This window comes from Larus michahellis, chromosome 2 (assembly GCF_964199755.1).
Source record: "Larus michahellis chromosome 2, bLarMic1.1, whole genome shotgun sequence".
NCBI classification, from domain to species: domain Eukaryota; kingdom Metazoa; phylum Chordata; class Aves; order Charadriiformes; family Laridae; genus Larus; species Larus michahellis.
Genome location: NC_133897.1, coordinates 34,251,142 through 34,273,331, shown reverse-complemented (window position 1 = coordinate 34,273,331; position 22,190 = coordinate 34,251,142). Strand labels below are relative to the sequence as shown.

At 36.2% G+C, this 22,190-nt stretch overlaps 1 protein-coding gene across 8 annotated transcripts in view; it reads right to left on the bottom strand.

The window, feature by feature from the left end:
• HDAC9 (histone deacetylase 9) overlaps nucleotides 1-22,190 on the bottom strand; it is a 487,500-nt gene that overhangs the window by 50,568 nt on the left and 414,742 nt on the right. For all 8 annotated transcript variants that reach the window (XM_074574812.1, XM_074574814.1, XM_074574815.1 and 5 more), the window contains one exon: nucleotides 12,305-12,423. In XM_074574812.1, coding sequence (XP_074430913.1) covers nucleotides 12,305-12,423 — 119 coding nt within the window. The remainder of the gene's footprint in view (nucleotides 1-12,304; nucleotides 12,424-22,190) is intronic.

Sequence of the window (22,190 nt, the reverse complement as noted above, 5' to 3'; positions counted from 1 at the left end):
CTCTTAAGTGTTTCTTAGAGTAATCTTCTTTATTCCCTATCAGTAACTTAAACCACTAAAAAAAACAGTGCCAGTGTAGATAATTTTCAAATTTGTAATGTGAATTGGGAAAAAAATGGTGATGCACAATGAAGTGGAAGGACTGAAGCTCCTGCTGAATGCAAACATTTCAGATCTACTACTTTTTTCCATATGCCTTAAAGATTTTGGCTTAGTAATTCTGTTCAACTTTTGCGACCTCGATGTTTTTCCTCAAAAGACATGCTGGGAAATTCCCAGAGGTGTGCACTGTGTGTGGGAATGTATACACCCACAAAAGGGTCAAAAGAAAAAAATTAGGTGGGTCAATACATATGCACTGTCTTCATGTGTATTCTACAAAAGCTATGCTGGATGCAGTTGACTCTGCTAGAAAAACGTTTTGTTCACGAGGTGATATAAACATCACAATTTTTTTTAATAACTCCTTTGATGTAGCATATTTGTTAATTAAATTACAAGTTTTGAAGCAACATCTTATCACTTGATCAATAGATTTTCCTTACTTTTTTTCTCAGGGCTTGATGAAAGGTTAAGAAGGTTGCTTCATCGAACGTTTGGGTGAGTGAAAAATTACTTTTAACCTGTTTATGCTGGCTTCTGATGTTTCAACAATACTAGATTCCACTTTACCACTTCTACTTGTGTGATAAGATTCTTTGAAACATTGGCCGTAAATATGCAACTGTTTTAAAGCTGATTACACAAAATTTCTTAAAATTCCTGGTAAGTTTGTTAGTACACAGAGCAGTCATATTCAAACATTATTTTACTGCAAAGCTGTTCCTCCTATGTAGGAACCGTAAAAGATGCTTTCTGTACTTTGAAGGAACTATAACTTTCAGCTAAAAATAAATTATTTCTTTGCAATAGTCATATCTGAGACTACAGATACTGATATTTTTACTAGAAATAAAAAATAATAAAATAGAAATACAAATAATAAAAATTAGATTTGATCTGTTACTCATCAATGCCTTTTTTCTACAAAAAAAGAAGATATTCTTGTTCATTTTTTCCATTATTTTTGTAGAAATTATATATTTTTAACAGAAAGAAATAATAATGCCTTCTGTCTTCAATTTAAAAATGAAGTTAATATGAAAATTTTCACAATAAATTTGCAAAAACATATCGATTTTAAAATTACAATTTTTATATATATAATTTTAAATTGATAATTTCTTTTCACAACTTATCAATGCTATGCAAAATAATTGTAAGTTATTCTTTGCAAACCTTGAACGTTGCTTAATAATAAGAAAAAGATGCAGAAGAACATACACAATATGCCTAAACTGCAATCATAAATGAAAACATAAATTATGTGGCAATACATGTGAGTGATCACCTTTCCATACAACACAAACCCTGAATTAATCTCCAACATTAAGTAATCACATTAGGAAAATAATTTTGAAGCTGACACATTTAAAACCCAGACATTTTATTGAAGGATACATTCCACTATTAAATGGAACAGCTTTGTTTTCTTTTGCTTTTAGAGATTGCTAATCCATTTTAAGTAAGTAAAAATGAGATTTAGAAACCAGCCCTCACAGCCAAACTGCACCTAAATGGATGCAATGCCAGATACTGAAAAGCTTTTGGTTGCCAGATAGCTAAAAAGCCAGTTCTTTTTACTGAGGAATGTAAGGAAAAGGACTGTGGATCAAAGAAAGCAAATATTTAATTCATGCCAACATTTGCTATCCTAAACAGAAACAGGAAGTAACTGAATTTTTAATTAACTCACAATATTTTTTTGTTCTGGATACATACTTATTTTCAGTTCCTTCTTCCAAAGAAGAACACCTTCCAAGATCTGTCCCTTGCTCCATTTTAGTATGTACGAATCATAATCAATGATGGAGAGAAAAGAAGGAATCTGAATTAAATAGATTTCTACTTAATGCATTTCAAATGGATTCATTTTACAGCAGAACTACTCCTTTTTCTTTCCAAGTTAATTCTATAAAACTTCAGGAAGTATTTAAATAACAGCTTTCTCATGTGAATATGCTTTTGAAGAGTTTTAATCTGCATTTTTGTACCATATTAATACTTACAATGCAAGGTCTGTCCCTGTAAACATTACTTATTTTATTAAATCTTAATCAGGTTGGTGGAGTGGTCTCAATCAACAGGACTGCTCTAAGTGAGTAAAATCTTGTGGATTAGGACCTACATTCTTGCATTCCCAGCAACTTTATGGCAATTAGTTGGTGTAAGCAAGAACAATTTCCTTAAAAAAACCATCACCACCACTCCCCAAAACAACAAACAAAGGTAATTAAAATGCTGGGGGAAAAAAAGGGATTTTTTTTTTTTCTAAATGTGCCAGTGTTGGCAACTTGCACCATTTTATTGCAGATTTCATGGTATTAAGTGTTTGCATTAAAGCTGTTATAATCACAATATTGCAATGGAATCTCACTTTTCAGCTGATAAAGAAATGGCTGCAGGGAAAAGCTTAAAATATGAAAGAAGTGTGTTCTGGAACCTCCACAACAAAATAAATCTGCGTAGTATTTTAATAGCTTTTACAATATTTTTGAGGTCTGAGGCAATGTTTTTTTAACTTCTAGAATTAGTAGTACTGATATTCTATTTGAACAACTAATCAAGGTGCAAGTATCCTGTGCGGGGTCGTGTAATACGTGACTTTCTGAAGCTGCTGCTATGAATTGATGTTTAGAGTTTAATCACATGGGTGATGGCACTCATTTCCCTTTACCCACAAAAAGTTAACATACCTGTTATAAGTCCTATTTTAATAACTTCTTTTCTTTGAGACAGTAGTACGTTGAACTTAATTTTTAAAACTTTCGTATGTTTCCTTGGGTAAAAAAACCCAACACAACGGCAACGAAGACAATTGCCTGGGATCAAAGCTAAAAATACCAAGAAAATCTCCTCAGATCAGTGAAGAATTGCTGGTGCTGATACCAGTCAGAACAGAAGTGTACTTGATACTGGGATAGTGTGAAAAAGATGAGTTTGCAGACCAAAAAAACAGATGGCCCCTTATCACCGCATGGGGCTAAATACACAAGAGCAAACTTCAGAGACGCCTTACCTTTACCCTGTCTGTCCCTATCAGGAGAGACTGTTATATTAAGGGTTATTGCCTCTCTAGCCCTCCCTGTGATCAGCTTTTGAAGTCCATGGCCAAGAGGCCAGTGTGAGAATATCACCCCAGATAAGAGGTGTTTGCTCTGTGAAATATTCAGGACAGGAATCCGTGGACCCCGTGATAGTTCAGCAGGGAACCACAAACTCCAGCTAATATCTCCTAATCCCCTGTTGGTTTGAGAACTACCCACCATAAAAAGCATAACTGGCTGTTTATTTGCGCAGGCAAAAGATAACATCTTAAAGTTACAGTCTGCCTTAAGTAGTAGGGATGTGAAGCCCAAAGAAATGAACCATCCAAGCTCATAATCAAAATTGTGTGTGCTCCCTTCTTCTCTGCCTAATGAGATGTAAACATTTTGGCTGGTGTCTCTTTTGAAAGATATTAATCAAATATATTGGTTAGAAATCACAAAGGATAGTCCGGTCTGCAAATTACATGTCTTCTTTTATAGCATTCTGAAGCTGTGAACAATATGTTAAAAATTTTCCCATGGCGCAACCAAGTAAATACTTGTGGCACATTTCTATTTATTACAGAGAATAGTTAAATTCTAAGACATAAATCATGCTCTTCCACTAAAGGCTTTACAAATTCCCAAAGACAAGCCTAATTCCCAATGCAACGATGCTATAAAAGATCAGACACTTTGTTATGGAGAAATCCACATTTGGAGATGTCTTTCAACAATTTTCTCTCAGGACCCAATCCTGTGAAAGGCACATGCAAGTTGCTGAACACTGTGTCAAGCTCCATTAGTTTCAAAATGGCCCTAAAAACTTATATTTAATTTGCTGTATTTAAATTGTAAACTGACAAGTTTAATACTGCCTAAGCAAAAAAATTATTTTTCCTTTTCTTTCTTCTACTGAATGACAGCCTTTTGGTTTCAATAAGGAAAAAGATTTCATAAGTTCAAATTTCAAAACTGAGAGAAGAAGATGCCACCAGTTTTATCTTTTTTGCACCCCTCACATCAGCTATTGTCATTAGCCAATGTCACTACTGTAGCATGAAAGAAAAAATAACAAGAGGTAGGTGAAGAGATAAGAGAAGATGAACAAAAAGGGAAAATAATTCCTAGTGGTTCTGTAGATCTCCTTTTTTCCCATTGTAATCTATCCTCCACCCTGTCCCCAGTAACTGCCCTAAATCAAGGAACTGGCACCTGATGCATTCTGCAGATGGATCAGCATTGTATATCTGGAACATAGTATACAGGTGGTTTTTCACTTCCATGAGTTAGTTCACTGTCCAGCAGACACATCTTCTGTTTGCAGGGCAGGAGCAGGAGTGGAAAATGGAAATCTCTCCTGGCTGATTTACAGAAAGAAAGTCTAAGTGAAAGAGCAGGTCAAATCAGTGCTTATTTATTAGTATTCCTAATTGCTCTCACTTCTTTCTTAGGTAGACCCCGTCTGGAAGGCACACCAGTTAACCAGACAGTCATTGAAAACACTGGTCAACAACAAAATCACTGGTAAGATTTCTGAATCCTTCCGATGTGCTTTAGATTTGTGTTCAGTTAGACTTGAGTGCCCTAAAGTCTGAAGACGAAGATTTCCCTGGTCTCAGTAAATGAGGTGAATTGTTCACCAATCTATTTCTGTTTCTCTTGGTTCAAATCCATAGTCCAAGCCATTGACACATGCTTACTTGACAGCATGTGAAGGCAAATTCTTCAATCTAACATTAGAATTGTCTGATCATATTTTTTTCTGTATTTCTCCAAGCATTAATCCCTTCTTTAAATGGAAATATGGAAAAAAAAGGGGTGGACTTATCCTCTTGTATCTTCACCTTGGCCTTTTACTATGCTATGTCCTAGAGGGGATGCTAATTATATACAGTGAATTCCAACCTCTGCTCAATTTCCACAGGAGCCAATAGACTACTCTTCCTCCCAGAACAGGATTTCTGGAATTTTCTACATTTCCTATTCATAAATGTAAATGTAATGAAAATGTCAATAATGTACTGGATCCTGGAGTCACTGGCAAATAATTCACTGATATTTGGAGTACAAATGCAGGGCTAAATGCAACATAATCTGACTTGGGAGGCTGGGCGATCCAATGGCCATGCCCAAGCCAAAGGAGATGCTATGGCAACAACTGCTGTGGGCTAGGAAGAAAAAAAAATCAAAATGCTTTCCTTCTCCCAGTAAATCCTATGAAAATACTCATGTCTGAGGGTAGGTGACAAATGAACCTGTCATCTATTCTGATGCCTTTTGTATTATGCCAAGCAACAATTCAATTAGTATTCAAAAAATCACTCTAGAGAAAATGCAAACTTTGCTTTCCAAAGTGAACGACTGGAAACAAAATCTTGATGCTATGTCTTCTTGCTGACGGTCACTGTGTGCCCTGTAGTTTCCAAGAGACAAAAGGAGCAAAAGGAAAATTTCTGATATGAATCAGGAGAATACCCTGTGAAAAACTGTATGAATGATCATTGCTGCACCCCACCTCCAATGCTTTTAGCTCTGAGTCAAAAGCTCAAGATCTATCCTGTGGGATAACCATCTTATCACCTCCAGTACCGGAAAGATAACCAAATTATGTTAACCAAAATCAAATCTCTGAACTCAGAAGAATTCAGACAAGAAGGCAGCTGTGGCAACTGTGTTAATTTAACAGCTTTCTGCTACCAAAAGGTATCCTACTCCACCTCTTACTTTTTCTACTGCCCCTGCCCCCGTCTCCCACTAGCAGTGGAAGTGTGGCACACATTGGTCCCTCCATAATCTGATTCAGCTTCACAGCCCAACAGAAATCTCTCCACTGTTTTGGTTGATTAAGATTTCTGATGGCTTGATGAGTTAAGGCTGCATGTGTTTACAGAGAGATCTGTAAAGTATCTGTAAAGACAAGTACCAGGGCCATTGCAAGGTAAGTAATGGACAATTCAGAAGGGGAAGGGGCATGCAACCACTGTTTTTTACAGCAATGAGCTGTTGGAGCAATTCTCACCATCTACTGCAGCTGTACTCTGAAGCAGTTAGTGCCAGACTCTCCAAGAGCAAAGCTTCTTGTGCTGATAGTTGAGTCAAAAACACTTTCTTGCTTGTGAAGAGAAGAAATTAGGCATGGCATCATAAAAGCCTGCAATGCTATTTTTAGAGACTTGAATTCTCTTTAAACAGCTACCAAGTCAAAACTACTATTCTGTTTAGTCAGCTGTCAACTCACATGGACTCTTTCTGTCTACCTGTCTTTAACATTTGCCTATTACATTAACCCCAGTAGTCCCAGCCAGGACTTTTTTTCGGAGTCAAGTGTCAGGAAAGTCTTTCAGACAGTCACAAGAAAATGTAGTCCCTCCCAAAAGACTTTACAATCACTCTACCCTAAATAACTCACAGTCGGTCCCAGGTACTGTCCAGTAGATATATATTATTTGGGGACTCTTTTAGAAATTACACGCTTCCAGGAAAAAAATCAACAAACATGGATATCATTTGCAGTACTTGATATACTCAGAATAGTCACATAAAATATTTTTGAAATAGTGAGGCTGGCACATAGGAAACCTTTTCTCTGAAACATATCTGAAGTACCAGACTTAGACCCAGATCAGTTCTACATTTGAATTCAGTGATACGCAGTTCTAGAATTTTCCTTTGGTCTGTTTCTAACATATATACTATGCATGGCATGTATTCTAACATATACACTATGCATGGCATGTAGTGGGAAACTGAAAAAAATTCCAAGATACTATAGGACAATTGTGAAGACTCAAGAAAACACTGGTCATTGAAGAGAAATTTCATTAAGTGATTTTTGCATGAAGCCTCTAATGTCTGAGTGTGCTATGGCATACCTATTTGTAAGGATGTTGTAAGCCATCTATTTATAAGTCTCATTTAAAGCTTTCCAGTGATGGCAAATACTCCATGCTGGATCATTTGTTTCAGTGATCAGTCATTTCATTATTAAAACTGTGCACATTACTTCTGAATTTGCTTGTCCCCAGATGCTAGGTATTTTATCTTTTTATAGTGTTGTACGCTGCATGCAGAGACCTTGTTATCAAAAATCACTACCCCCTGTGGGAAGTTGGAACTGAAATGTCAAGAGCAAAGCAGAAATCAACAGGACAGGCACCAGAGTTCAACCTGGTCGGTCTACGTGTATTCTGACAAGTACCAGCTCCAGCCATGAGAAGACATTCCTTGACAGAAGACCTGTAAGTCAGCAGCCCTTTTTACACACTAATTTCTACCATGTAGGTTGACATATCCTTTGGAAATAATCTGTTTAGAGTATTAGTTTTTTCCTCTGCGGTGATTAATCAGACAGATTGTGCATTGTTACAGTGAAGTCCTTCAAGCCCTACCTGCCAAGAGCTCATCAGGAGGGACACTGCTCATAGCTTTAGCACTTTTTTCATTGGTCCCACTTGAATGGAGTGTGTCACAGCATAATACAGCTTTTACTAAGTTAAGGGACTTATTTCAATTTTCTCAAATAAAAACTTTAAAGCTTTCAAATCAGCTTGCTTAGAGTCAGTTACGTTCTACACACTGGATCAACCTTGCATCACAAATTTGGCATAACAGTAGACAGGTATTCAAACTGAAAAAATATAATTTATTCTTTAAATGCCTGCAGTGGTATCTTTTCCTATTGCTAATTGCTGATCTTATTTTGCACTCTGGTGTCAAATAGCATCTTGGAATAAGAGAGTAAAACAACAGGAAAACTCCAGTAAATCATCAGAGCCCTTAACAAATGCAGTGCTTCAGGAAGATAAGTACCCTGAAAAAACCACTTCATTCTTGCTTGACACTTCTCTATTTACTTTATTCTTTTTACGGAATGGTCACCATTTAATGAGCAATTATGTACAATATTTACTTGAACAGTAAAGTGATCTCAGTGACTTTAATGCAAGCATTATTCTAAGGGCTGCTCTATAAAACAAAGAGAAAGTACTTCGCCTTGGGATAATGTTACAGGGAGAACTTCAGTCAGCAGAGCTAAATTTAAAAACAGTGCTCTTACAGGATGTAACAACTTGCAAATTTATGATCAGATCTGGCAGCTCTTTTTCAGGCCTGTTCACTGTACAGAATTCAAATGGTGTGATAATTCAGTACATTTTAGCAGAGGTTGTAAAAATTATCTATAAAATAAAGCACAAAATTTATCAGCTCTATCTTCAATAGTTCCACCTAAGCATCATCAGGATAAAATGGAAGAGTAAATTCATACTCTTCAGGCATCACCTAACTATTCTAAATATAAAACTCCTTTATCCCCTTTATTTCTTCCCCTATTATTTTTCTTATATTTTATTGTCAATACAATTTTTACTACTCCAGTACAAAAAGTGGATTTGATGCAACTATGTTTTTATAATATTTATTATATTCTGCTGATATTTTATCTGGTACTTTCTTGAAAAAATAATACTTTTCTAGTACTAAAAAGGGAATATTAGGCTAGTCAGGAACTGAGGCATGTTTTCCTCTTCTCCAATTATACTTTCCAGTAAAATTAAAGCATCTTTGTAGTCCGTGATGTAAACAGAGAAATCACAGCGACATCAATAGTTACTCTGCATAAGACAGTGTTGCATGAGAGAGGTCCAGCTGCTGCATCCACCTTCACCACACAGCTTGGGGAACCAGTTTAACCAAGCAACATGGACAGAGCTATGCCAATACTAAAGATGGACTTGGCAATACAAAAAATATTCTGCTATTTTGGCTAATGAAGTTAAGCTTGAATCATAAGAGAGGGGCCATAGAAAGTAAAATCTGAGGTAAGTTCCTGAATATTCCTGACAAGCTGAGCCAAAGCCTACCAGAAGTTAGAGAAGCTCCTGAGCAGGAGTTGGCACCTATAACTGATGCAAGACCTTGGGCCAATGGGGCTACCAAAAAGGTTTGATGTGCCATGTGCTTCACTTTCTTTTCTTTCCTTTCCTTTTTGATGTTAAACTTGGTGCAGTTATAGCATAAGGACACAGGCAAGGCAAAGTTTGTGAGTGGAGATATCTTATCAGAAGATAAGAAAACGCTTATCAGAAAAAATCTGTTTTGGGAGCAGGTAAAAGCTAGTTAAATATTCATTAGTTCAGTGAAAACCTTTCTCCTCAAGAAATCAACAGACAGTGATGAATTGCAAAGGCAGTTGGAGAAAAAGATTTACTTAGAGAAAGTGATTTGAAAAGTGCAATAAGAAAGGAAAGATTCAAACTTTCCTTCTGGTCTTTTTTAAATACTATCTCCTTTTCTCAGTGGAAAAAAAAGACCATTAGTGATTTCTTTACTTAATGGGACTGGAAGTAAATTAGGCAAGTGAGACATCTCCTAGCTCTGCTGTCATCACTGATCTCAGTTGGCCTTTTACCATCCTACATCCAGCTGCAAAAATATGTATGACTATTTTGTTGCTGATATGTTTGTTTACTAGTCAGAAATGGCATCTCCTCAGTAAAACAGATTATAAATTGATATAGCAAAAAATTAAAATACTGGGTTAAAGCAGGTTATAATTCACACCTCTGAAACTGTGTAGATTTAGTAGGCCAATTTTTTCTGCATGTAAATACCTGCTATATGGTCACTCCTAGGCTGCAATTAGTCCAATCTGTTATCTTCATCCTATGGTTTTTACTTTATGACTTGCGAATGCTTATTGGTTAATCCATTCTAATTTTTTCTCTTTGACTGTACTCTGAAGGAAGGACATAAATAATTCCTTATCAAGGGTCCAGTGTCTCCCTAACTCTCTTTAACAGCAAGGTTAGTACCTAAGGACCCATCTTCTCTCTTTTGATGTTAATGTCTTCCTAATTTATATGTGTGAAGTTTGCATTCGGTCATAGAAATCAGAAAATTCAATGTATTAAGTGTACACAAAGTGCTAAAGATTTATAAAGAAAGAATATTTACACGTTAAATTTTACTTTGCATTTGCTTATTTTGGGCATAATTTCTAATTATTACAAACTAATTATATTAAAAATTTGCATGAGTATCTATTTTTAATCTTTAATATGAATGTTTCTCTTTTGACTTTTTTTTTTAATAGACTGTTCATTTTTCTACATACCACGTATAGTATGCTATGTTCTAAAATGGTATGGTGGTATGTGGAGAATTTTGTTTTGGGGAAATAATAAATTCCTTTGGCTCTGTACAAAAGGCTTTATTCATCCCTCAGGTTCATGATCATTATCTGGGTCTATCTTGGCTTTTCCTTTAATTTAAACAAGAACCACCTACTGTAAATCACCTTTTTTTTGCTTACAGACATATGTGCAACTTGTGGATGTGCAGGCTATTATATTAAAAAATGTACTATGATTTTGGTTTCTAAAAAAAGTTATGGAGAGTTAATTCATTCATGAATAAAAATTAACATAGATTGCAATATCAAACATTTTTTCTTTGCTGTCAGGGTGAAATTCAGTCTATCCTGCGAGGAAAATACAAATGTTATTGCAGTTTCCAGGTAAGTTGTTGAAGCTGCTATGCCAGCACATCACGTGTGCCAGAGCACCATACTAGAGCATTATGCATACTGAAGGGACATATAGAATGCATTCTCGGTTTTTAAATACAGATGATTTTACAATGCCTCTCAACAATTTCAACATCTATTTCAACATCTATTTTATATCGCTTGGAAGCTCACCTCCCTACCACATAAGCTCATGAAATGGTGCCCCTGACCAGGAAAAAAACAGTGAGCAAACCTCTTACAAAGGTCTTTTTTCATGCTCAACGTTTTACCAAAAATCGTAACACATAGTTAAGCGCTACTCAAACATGCATAAAGGCCACTACCTTTCTTTCCTCTCTAGCACAACCACCGCATTAACCTGAAAAACTGTGCTAAAACTCAATACGTCTTATTCGCAGCCACAGGGATGTTCCCTTTCCAATCCGCTTGTGCATTATCACCTGTGTGAGTGTTTTTGGGCATCCCTTGCACTGTTCTCTGCATTCTCGCTCCCCACAGTGTGCCACTGTGAATAGTCGGTCTACCTCTCCTTCTGCCCTTGATATTCAGGGGAACCTGTGCAACGTTGCAGTTAGAATGAAAATAAAAAATACTTGTCTCTCCCCTGCTCCTCCTGAGGTAACAACTAACTTTGTTCTACTGGTACCAAAAGGCAGAGGTCAGAAGGACAAAATCCTCTGAGCTGGAGTACATTTGTGCAGTCTGTTAAATGCCATTAAGTATCATTGACTTCTCCAGTCATTTCCCAAGGCATTTGTCATTAGCAGCAGAGATCCATATTTAATAACTAATTAAATGTTATTACGGTGTTTCTTGAGACATTCTTGAAACATATACTGAAGAACATTTTTAACAGTATTGAATTAGAAAACCATTTTGTGTCGTCTCATGAAAGCAATCTATGTATAGTGATGTTACAGTGCACGTTGCTGTACAGAGCGTTACTGCATTACTCAGCTTTGCTTAACATCCCAGGCGCAGAATCATTTTGGCCACAATATCCAGTAAGAGCTAGTGACTTTGGAGTGCTACATATGAGACACCTCAGAAAGACCTGTCTTTCAGAAAGTATTAAATCTCTGCCATGAACACACATTTTGGAGGACTGAAATGGACATCCAAACATTGCAACCCAACAGAGTAGCCTTTTAGAAAACTTTGGCCTCCATGAACACTGATGTAATTCAGGATTAATGCCATCAAGCTGAAAAGATTACAATAACAAAAGAGCAATATGAGATTGGATTTAGGTCTCCAAAGTCTAAAATCTCCAATATATATTTAAAGAGAAAGAACTTACTCCAGCATTTGGAAAATGGGGCCCATTGAAAAGCATGAAACCTCTAAAATGTTATTTGAATGCCAGAAAAGTAATACTTTAAAAATCCAAGACAAAAATGCCAAAAGGAACAGAAAGGAGTGAGCCAGAAATGCTAACATGTTCATTTCCACCCTGCCCGCGAGCTGGGTGAGAGCCGCAGCTCCACAGACATCTCTGGGTATAAACTGACGGACAGTCCCTGCACTCAGTGACACGGGTGTCATATCACAAGATAGAAATATGGATGTAAGCTGCACTTAAAATAGGGTTCCTAGCTAGGAAAAGATACCAACTAAGAAATATACACCTTTTGACAATACCTACATTTAGCTGTGACTTTGTACCCGCCCAGCGGAGGGTCGTGGCCTTCCACGGCATCGAATCCCGCTGACACCAGGACAATTTCTGGATCAAACTCATTGGCAGCTGGCATAATCACGGTCCTGTAGAGTGAAAAAAACCAACCTATTAGAATTGAAAGAACTTCGATCCTCATGATATAAGTTGCCACAATCTCAAAAATCCACAACACAAGATTTTGTACATCAAAAACATATTTTCTTTTAATTAAACCAGTCTTCACGGTAGCTGCCCAAAACAAAAAAAAGGTCCAAGGATTCAATTAATTTCTTTCTATAGCCACTCTTTTTTCTTTTCTATGATTTTGAAAAAAAAAAATGCAGGTACATGTGAAAGCCTCTAATATTACACACACATCTGTGCCTGTTTTATCCTGCTGCCTATAAAAAGCTGCCTCTTCCAGGGAAGTGACTAATGGTTTACAGAGAGCACTCAAAGCCTGAGTGGAAACCCGGACTGCTCCAGTTAGTGCGAACTTGGTGTAAATTTGAACTATAAATTTCTTTTGGGAAAATGTTTGCTTTCCAAACTTTTTTTTTCTTCTTAACATTTTTAAATGTTTGTCGAGGTGGGGGGTGACTCTAGCAAAGGAAAAACATGAAATTCCCTTAATCAAATCCAGACTATGTTGTCAAGCCTTTCCAAGGTCAAGCATAACAGGAATGTGACAACCACAAACTAGTGACAGCAACCCCTGCTGGTGTCAGGAAGATAATTCAACCCTTCAGAGTCACAAAGATTCCACTTTTTTAACCCCTTCCTTGACAAACTTCCATGAGGGTATTTTGTCTCTCTGTTTTCACTCTTCTCAAAATTCAAAGCATTAAAGATGTGTCGAAGGAGAAGATAAGACCCAACATTCTGCATTCACAGGTGCCTTCTTTCAGGCTGACTTTCCAAAGGGAAGGCGTCAGGATGGCTTTTACACTAGTGCGACAAATTCTGAGCCTATAATGACTGTGCTAATTCAGGGGGGCATCCCTAATGTTAAAAAGGCAGAAACACAAATTAATTTTCTATTCCAAATATATTAGCTCAAGGAAATCCCAATTGGTCTACACTCGTCAAAATCTGAAGATCAATTTTGCCCATGTGTAATACTATTTGTCTTAGTTCAATATTTGTTTATTTATTGTTTAACCAATTTAGGCCACAGAGATCATGTTTTTGTTAAAATATTAAGGTTTCTGTGGGGGAAAAAAGCATACTAATAATATTTTAACAACTCTTTATGTTTTTCTTTAGTTTAGTTTTTGATCTGTTTAGGTTTTTCTTTAGTTTAATTTTTGATCTATGTTGTATAAACTTTATTTTGTTTTGATTTCCTCAAAGGTAATTTTAATATTAGGAAAATGTTTCTTTTACTGTTTATTCAGAAAAAAGGAGAATTCAGACTAAGTAAAAAGTCTTTGAGAGGACATACAACACTTCAATGAATATCATTTTACATTAGAAAAAACCCCGATGGAGACAATTTCATTTTTCTGGTAGTTTTTTCTGAAATTGCGCCAAAAAGGTCCACAGGAAAAGTGATATAATTTGAGAAAAATTCTTTTTTTTTTAACATATCATTCATAGGCCTTTGCTGAAGAATGGATTCCAGTGTTGAGCATTGCACTTCAAGAAGGACCTAGACCAACTTGAGAGACCAACAGGAAAGAAAAGAATTCTAAAAAATGTGACCTAAGTGGATAAAATGATAGAATTATAATTATTTGATTCCCATGATATGAGAGTAAATATGGTAAAAATCCAAGAATATTTAAGTGGTTGTTGCAAGAGAAAACAAATAACCTGTTCTGCAATTCCACTGTGGATAGGACATGAAGTAGTTGCAGCAGGAAAGCTGTAGTTCAGACACTGGAAAAAAACTTTTTAATAGTAAAGCTAGATAATGATTTCAATAAAATGTTTAATAAAATTGCAGTCTCCCCATCTCTTTGAGTTTTTTTATAAACAAATATCCATCAAGCTTGTTACAGGTTCAAACTGGCATGGCCTTGAGGCAGGAGGTCAGATTACTTCTCTTCTAGGTCTTTTTCCTACAGTTCCATGAGGCATAACTAAATAACACACAAAGTACACATATGAATAATTACATTAGACACTACAGTGACTGAACATTTTTGCAGGTTAATCTCCCCAAAGTTAGGGAACAATATCAGGAATAAAGAACTCCTATGCAACCACGTCTTATCTTTCTTATGTACATACCTTCTGATACTCTAATTATACGTTCATTGTCTGAAGAAACACATACTTTCCAAATTTTCCCATATCTGCAACACATGTGGCACGGATCCCGATTAGTGATGAGGGCTGTGGCTGACATGCAATCTTGATCTGTCCCCATAGCACCATATATCTTATGCACTGAAAGAAGGAGGGATCCTATGAAGAACCCTCCCTATCTGCAGCCACTTGAGCTTTTGCCCTCCTCCTCTCCATTCACATTTCCTCAAATTCAAGCCAGCCTGTGCTTTTTATTTCTTCATGTCAGATAAAGTGGCAGCACCACAGTGAACAGCATAGACAATGCTCAGGAGTCAGAGGATGGAGTGTGTTCAGTGCAGACAGAAGCTCTGGAAACTCAAGTTGCTGAGCACTAACAAACCTAACCAGGCTAACACAGAATGAGATTTTTGAGTGTCTTATAATTTGGAACACTGGGAAAATCTACCACACTTCTACCACATTTCAAGACCTTGCTCAAAAGCATAAAGATGTCAGCACATTTTTTTATAACTTGGGCAAAACAATGCATTTGACCCTTAATCTCATTCTTAGAAGCAGCAAAAATTGTTTAGCCACAGTTTCTTCAAAATTTTTGTCAAATAAATATGTCTGACATGAAAACTGCCGGCCGCACTGGGTAATATTAGTAAAATTATTAAATACTGAAAGAAATGTCTTTCAACACAAAGCACCAGGAATAGCTATTCACACCATATTTAACAGTACTGAACAGGAAATAGTAGCATATTCATAAATCTATACAGAAATGATATATAGGAATCTCAGCTAAAGGAAGGAGAAGGCTATAAGGATAATAACTGGAGCCAGCATTTAGAATTCACTGTTCTGTTGCTGCTTTTGGTATTACCTGAATTCGCATGACTAAAATAAGACCTAAGAGGGTTTTTTTTGAAAGAAAGAATTTTTTATTTTAAAAATGTACACAGTGTCTATTAAATTTCACCAGAAGAATAGCACTTTACTTTTGCTATAATACGGTCTCACAAATCATGACAGCACTTTGCTGCTGCCACCCTGCATGCTACATACCAGAAGAGCTAACCTATGCGCCCATAAGACCTGTGTCATTGTTCATTTCTCTTTCATCCCCCATAACGTTGAGGGACTTGGAATGTCTAAGCTCATCCATCTTACACTGTTCTTGATTTAATACGGAACATAAACTCTAAGGTCTTTTCTTTAAAAAAGACATTGTTGAAAATATAATCTGTATACTAGGATAGCAAGCTTGATTCTTCACTAAAACATCTCAGGGTGTTTGTGGTCCTTGTTACAGCAGTCAAGACTACTATTTCGTCTCTAAAAAAGATGACAGCCACCAGTCTCTCAATTGCAGAGAGAACCATATAGACATCTAGTTCCTAAATCTCTAATCCAGTTTTCCTCTCCATTAACCAACAGGTATTTAAGGTTGCTTCTCTTTTGAATAACTACTATGAGATCTCTACTCAGAGAAGAGCAGCTCAGTGTCTGGAAATCATCATAGCATTTTGGTTTGGACTTTGTGAAGGCAGGACCTCTCTAATCTTTATCTTGCTTTGGCAGGAACTCCTTGTAAATTCCTTCACAAAAATTGACAGATATTTTCCTGTCTTATGAAGGGCTATAAGGAACCATATACATTCATTTTTAAATATGGCCTACATTTCACTGGGACATAAATTAAACCCTTTAGCACTTGCCACCTCTCAGGCTTCAGCACCTTCATTATCCTTGAATAACTGTCTTTAGAAAAATGTTTCGAGGTTGGCAGCTTTAAAGAAAGCCTACACAGACCACTAGATTCCATCCCTTTTTTTAACCCAAAAGCAATGTGAAGCTCACTTTTCCCACATAATCAGTCTTCTCCTACCTCAGGAGAGTGAGGACATTTGAAAGGCAGGGACAGCTCCTGACCCTTCACTGTCTCTTTGGAGCAGAGATTCATCAGACCCTGTATCTTGCTCCTTTTCCATCTCATCCACACTCTGGAGGGCACAGAAAGGTGTAAGAATGAAATCATCCATCGACTGCCTCCTCGGGAGCTACACAACCACAGCACTTCCCTTCTTAACTGCCTAAGAACAGAATCCTCTGAATCAGATCATAATCGAAAATATGCCTCTTTTTTTTTAAAGCATACAACGAGCATTGGTCATACACTAACAGATATTCATGTTAACCTTCCCAAATTCCTCAGACCAACCCTGTGCTCAGAAGTCAGACTGCAGCTGGCAGGATTTGTTACGGTGCGAAGGGTCAAAACTCTGCTCATCAGAAATCCTTTGCAAGGGTGCATACGCAGCCTGCACTCAGACGTAGGTAGGAACAGTTATTATCTTACCCGCAGCAGGAGTAAGAAATATGATTTCACTTCTGACCTTAGGTCACCAGATAGGTATGGACTGGGGACTGGCAGGCCATCACCTTCCTGCTTGAAGCCGGTTAGGCTGTAGGGGTTATCAGCAAACAGAAGTTAATGCTTCTCCAATTAAATGAATATTTTTTGTCAGAAGAGAAGTGAATTTTATTCTTCCAGTATGACTCACACTCTCCTCTACTCTCTCCTCCAACAAAAATAAAACACGTAAAAGAGGTATTTATTTTCTGTGATCCTGAATCATATAGAAGCATAAATATTTGGTATACCGTATTCACCTAATGATGACAGCAGAGGTACAGTGGCATCTTGCATGGCTGACTTTCTTTCTTTTCTCTCACATTTTTCTTAATAAACATGTCAAAGCCTGGAAGCTTCAGCAGCTGGATCACAGGAGTTATTTATCTATGCTAAACCTTGCAGTTACAATGAAACTGTGTCCTCCAGCCCAAGGTAGCGCAGATCCTTCTTTAAGTCTGATGGTACTGGGAACAGAGCATGTGTCTGGGAAGCTGCAAAGATTCCTTTTTGTCCCACTAAGGAGATTTCCCCAAAGAATTAATATGTTCCATTTGGGTATGCTGCTGTCTGCAGCGAAGCCAAGGGATGGCTTCCAGTTGGGTGCAGTCCTAGAGAAAACATCAGGCATGTGATCCTCCCCTCCCCACCAATCTGAACGTCAGATGCAAGACATTAAAGAGACTCTACCAAGGGACTCTGTTCCTTTTATTCTTCCATTCTATTTTTGTACATTTAAAGCACATGGTTAGGATGCTCCCAAACATTTGTTCTCCCAGAAGAGAAGTACCCAACCCAGAAATGACTCTGCAAGTACCATCACATAGAGCTGGAAATCTCCAAAGAAAGTTAAGCTGATGCAAATAGCTCCATTTCTTTTGCTGTGTTGGTAATTTGAAAAGGAAACAAGCAGGAATACCAGCCCAGGACAGTAATTTATGTAACTGAGAAAAAAAAATCCACACTGTTCTAAAGCTGCAGATTGGAATGGCTCAGTAACATAAATTATTTGCTCTTTCCCTAAAATCCTCCAGTGTTTTCATCCAGTGATCTCAAAGTACTTTCAGAACATTAATAAATGGAAAGGCTCATATCTTCAGCTGGTATAAATCAGTATAGCTGTTTCTGATTGCATAGTCCTCTAAAGCAAGCATTTCTTGTACCCACTTCACAGATGAATCAGCTAAAACTAAAAGCTGGTAAAAGACTTGAATAAATTACTCAGTTGTCCCTGGAAAAACCTTGAAAGAAAATGCAGAAGACTCTAAGTCCTCTACTTCAACTAGAAGAAAACACTATAAAACACTGTCATTTATTCAGTTATACCAGACCTGTATTTTGCCAGAAATACATATACAATGCATTAGTGCTATTAGAGTGGGGGTTTTGCCACCAAATGGAGATCCAGTCTCTCGCTTGAAAGAATGTAGGTCTACCTACAGTTTCTCAGTTTCACATCCTGCAAATAAAATATTCTTCCAAACAATCACTATGTTGTCCCACCTGAAAATTACGTAAGTTTAAGTATGTTGCTGAATGCACCCTGATATGAATAAAACAGAAAGTATTATAAAGATTGTCCCAACAGGTACGTGTAACTTATGGTAGATATTATTTTTATGTGTTGTTTGCACATATGTTTTAATGTAACACAATATCAAGTAATGTCTATCCTCACAGAAACCTACATAGCATTTCTGTGCAACTATTGAGTAATTATTTTTTTTTCTCCGTCTTAATTGAGTTTATACTAGTGTCTCCCACTAAAATTTTGGTTTACCTTCATGACATTTCTTTATGCCAGGTCTACTGCCAGCCTAAGTTTACCAAGGCCAAACATGAGAATATTTCCCCAAAACTCCTTGCTGACATGACCATCAGCTTTGTCCTGCACCTATCCTCCACGCTATGCCTAAATCCCACAGATTTTATCTATGTGAGCTTCTAAGTTATATTTTCATATGAGTTTTATCTTTATAGCCTTTCTTTTTATATAATTTCTTTTATCCTTATACGTTTTCATTTTATATCTTTTTAATAATTTTATTTCTTCTCTATTTTTTATAAGCACAGTCAATATTCTTGTCCTTACTTTCATTTTATAGTTACCTTATTTTCTTTCTGTAGATGCAAAATAAAACTTTTTATTCTTTAAGGCACAAAAGGTATCACATCGATACAAAATCCTCACTACTGTAAATCCCAGTCATTTTGCTGGGATTTACATATGGTATTAAATTTATGCACGTGCCAAAGCATTTAAAGAGTCAAGGTCTTCTAGGGATGCACCCAAATTAGTAATTTCAAATGTTATAATTGTAGGAGTATTGAAGTGCCACTGAATGAAAATGAAAAGTTTTAGAACTACCAACAGTGCTTTTTTTTTTTTTTGGCTTTTGAAGACATTTTCAGAGCCTAAGACTGTTATTTGTGGGTTCCTTTTAAAATGAATAATTATTTTGGCATTCTGCATGCAAGTTTCCTAAATTCTATTACAGCTGGAATTGCAACATCTTAAGCACTCAAAAGCATAAGAAATACTGACTACAATATCTGCTGATCCTTCCATTTTTAGAAAGATGGTTTCAATGTAATTATAAGGACTCTTCTACATTTGATCTACAGAAAAAGAAATAGAAAAACTTAACAAACATGAAAAGTATGAGAAAAATATTACTTTGTGTTTTTCAGAATTTACTTCAAAATTAATACTATTGTCAAATGAAAATATTCAACTTCTAGAAACATGGGCAAATGAGTATACACATGCACAATGTACATTCACATCCATATTCAGAACTGAGTAAATTCAGTTCAGTGTTATTAGGTAAAGGGATTGGCTAAAATTTATAGTAAATAAGTCTATGTGTCTCTCAAATGATTATACGTTGGAAGAAGAGGTTACCTTGGAAGTATCAAAGATTTCCAGCTGTCCAGCAGGCAAATAAAAAGCTTTCAATGGAAATACAGGCCAAGATAGCACAAGCAATATCAGGATATTTCCTTACAGAATACTTTTACCCTGAGAAGTGACTGAGTAAAAAAATCTGCATTTTTTATTAAATCTTCCTCTGTCTTTTTAGAGTCTTATTTGTGGAAGCACTGGCATGATGAAAGAAAAATTTACTATCTTTTTACCTTTTATTTATTTTTCAGATCTCAAATAAAGCTGGTTGGTACCATGCCATCTTGTGCAACATAAATAAAGCTTATTTACTAAGTTCCAGCTGGTAGCTAAAGGACTGATGTGGCTTCCAAGAGCTATACAACTGAAGATGATATATGAGAAGGAGGAAACAGAGGTTTAATTTGCAAAGATGGCACTTAAAATAAAACACAGCATGACTTAAAATAGTATCACCAACTCTGAGAAAGTAAAATGCAATAAGTATGGAATCTCACCATTTTAAGTGAATTATTTTTCATTCAGAGCCATTCTAGCATGTATGGGAAATGGTACTAACACATGCATGTACACTGTCAAATTTTACCCTCAAGTGTTATTTATGATCGCATTTAGTTTTCATGGTGTAACATGTTCCTATCAGAAAAATCAATTTGGTGCCCATACCTTGTTATTACTTTATTTTATGAGGGGAAAAAAAAAGAGAAGTGTTTCTGTCCTAAATATAATAATAACATTTGGGAGTATTTTAAGTTTTCTATTTTAAAATTTGCATGGCTGCTTAGAAAAAATATTCAATTTCTATCAAGCCAACAGTACACTACAGTATTTTCTACAACAAAATAACTACCAAGTTTGCCTTTCTACTAAGTAATTTCTTTGAAAAGTATTTTATCATAAAATTCAGTGGACTTGGCCCAAAATGTTAATATAATAAACTAATAACACTACTAAAACAGTTCACTGCTTCCAGTAAATCTTATTACACAGTAACAACGCTGCTCCTAAGAAGACAAAAGTAAGTGTTATAATATCAGAAATAGTTAAATACAGAGATAAAACTCGCCGCAATGTGTTGTATCGGTAGTGTTCACAAAATGAATGATAGCATGGTACTCTCTCCGAGGAATTCAGTATGTCTATGAAAAAGTACACTATTTTGAGAATATTTTATCTTTCAGTCTCTTTTTAGAGTACTTGACGCTTTTAAAATTACTTAGCAATCTAAGAACAGCATAAGATAAAGGAGAGTGTAGCACCTGTTTTACTTACACTCCATGGAATGGTGGAATTGGGGAAAAGAAGGACATGGTGGTGTTCTGAATTAATTGAAAGGAGAAGAGGACTCTGGAGTATTAAGTTTGTCTCTAGGTCCAAAATCTACCCTTCTCCTTCATGAAAGAACTTTAGAAAAGTTTTCCAGTTTGGTCATATAGCATACAGTTTGACAAACAGCAGGAATAAGGAAAATACACTCCCTAAAATTTACTGCTATTGATTGTACAACAGCTCAGTTTGCAATGCAATGTTAACAATCTGCTTATGTCCCCACTGAAGTGATTGCTAGAGAAGTTTAAAGTAGCTTTCAATTCTTGGAAAAGTGAGGTGTGGGGAAGAAGGGAGGGTAAATCTTATTAAAAAATGCCTAAGGAGGTGAATTGGAGGGGCTGCGTTTTTCATGAGAGTAATAGGTTGAGTGGATAAAAGATATAGAAATCTCTTGGAAAAAATACTTTTACCACAAAATTTGCTAAATTTCTGAAAAGTGCATTTTGCCCAGAAGGGGATTTTTTTTCTTTCCTTTTAAATGAAAAGAAAACAAACATTTTCTAGAAATCAAATTATTCATCAAGGTCATGGCCATTTGCAAAAACATAATTTGTCACATGCTGTATTCATCAACATGGTTGTGAATACAAAGTACACGAAGCTGTCTTAATTTTTTTCTCAGAGGTCTCTAGATATTCTCCCTTGCAAATGCGTTCTTGCTTTGCCTTGTATTTCTTTCCATATACTCATAACAACTTTTAAAGGTATTTTCAGTGTGTGTGGTTTTCTGTCTTACCATCAAATAGGAATTTCACAAGTTTCTGGATAGCCACTATGATTTTATTATATGTTATGTTGTCACTATTCCTCTGAAGTAATTTCTTCAGAAAACTGATCATATGTCTAATCTTATTTTTCAGGTCTTACAAGGTATTCTTTCAGAGGGAACATACAGACATATGTCACTTCCTCTTGTTTTTTGCTGAGGAACATACACTGGTAGAAAAGAAACATATGGACGTTTTCTTACACCCAAACCAAAT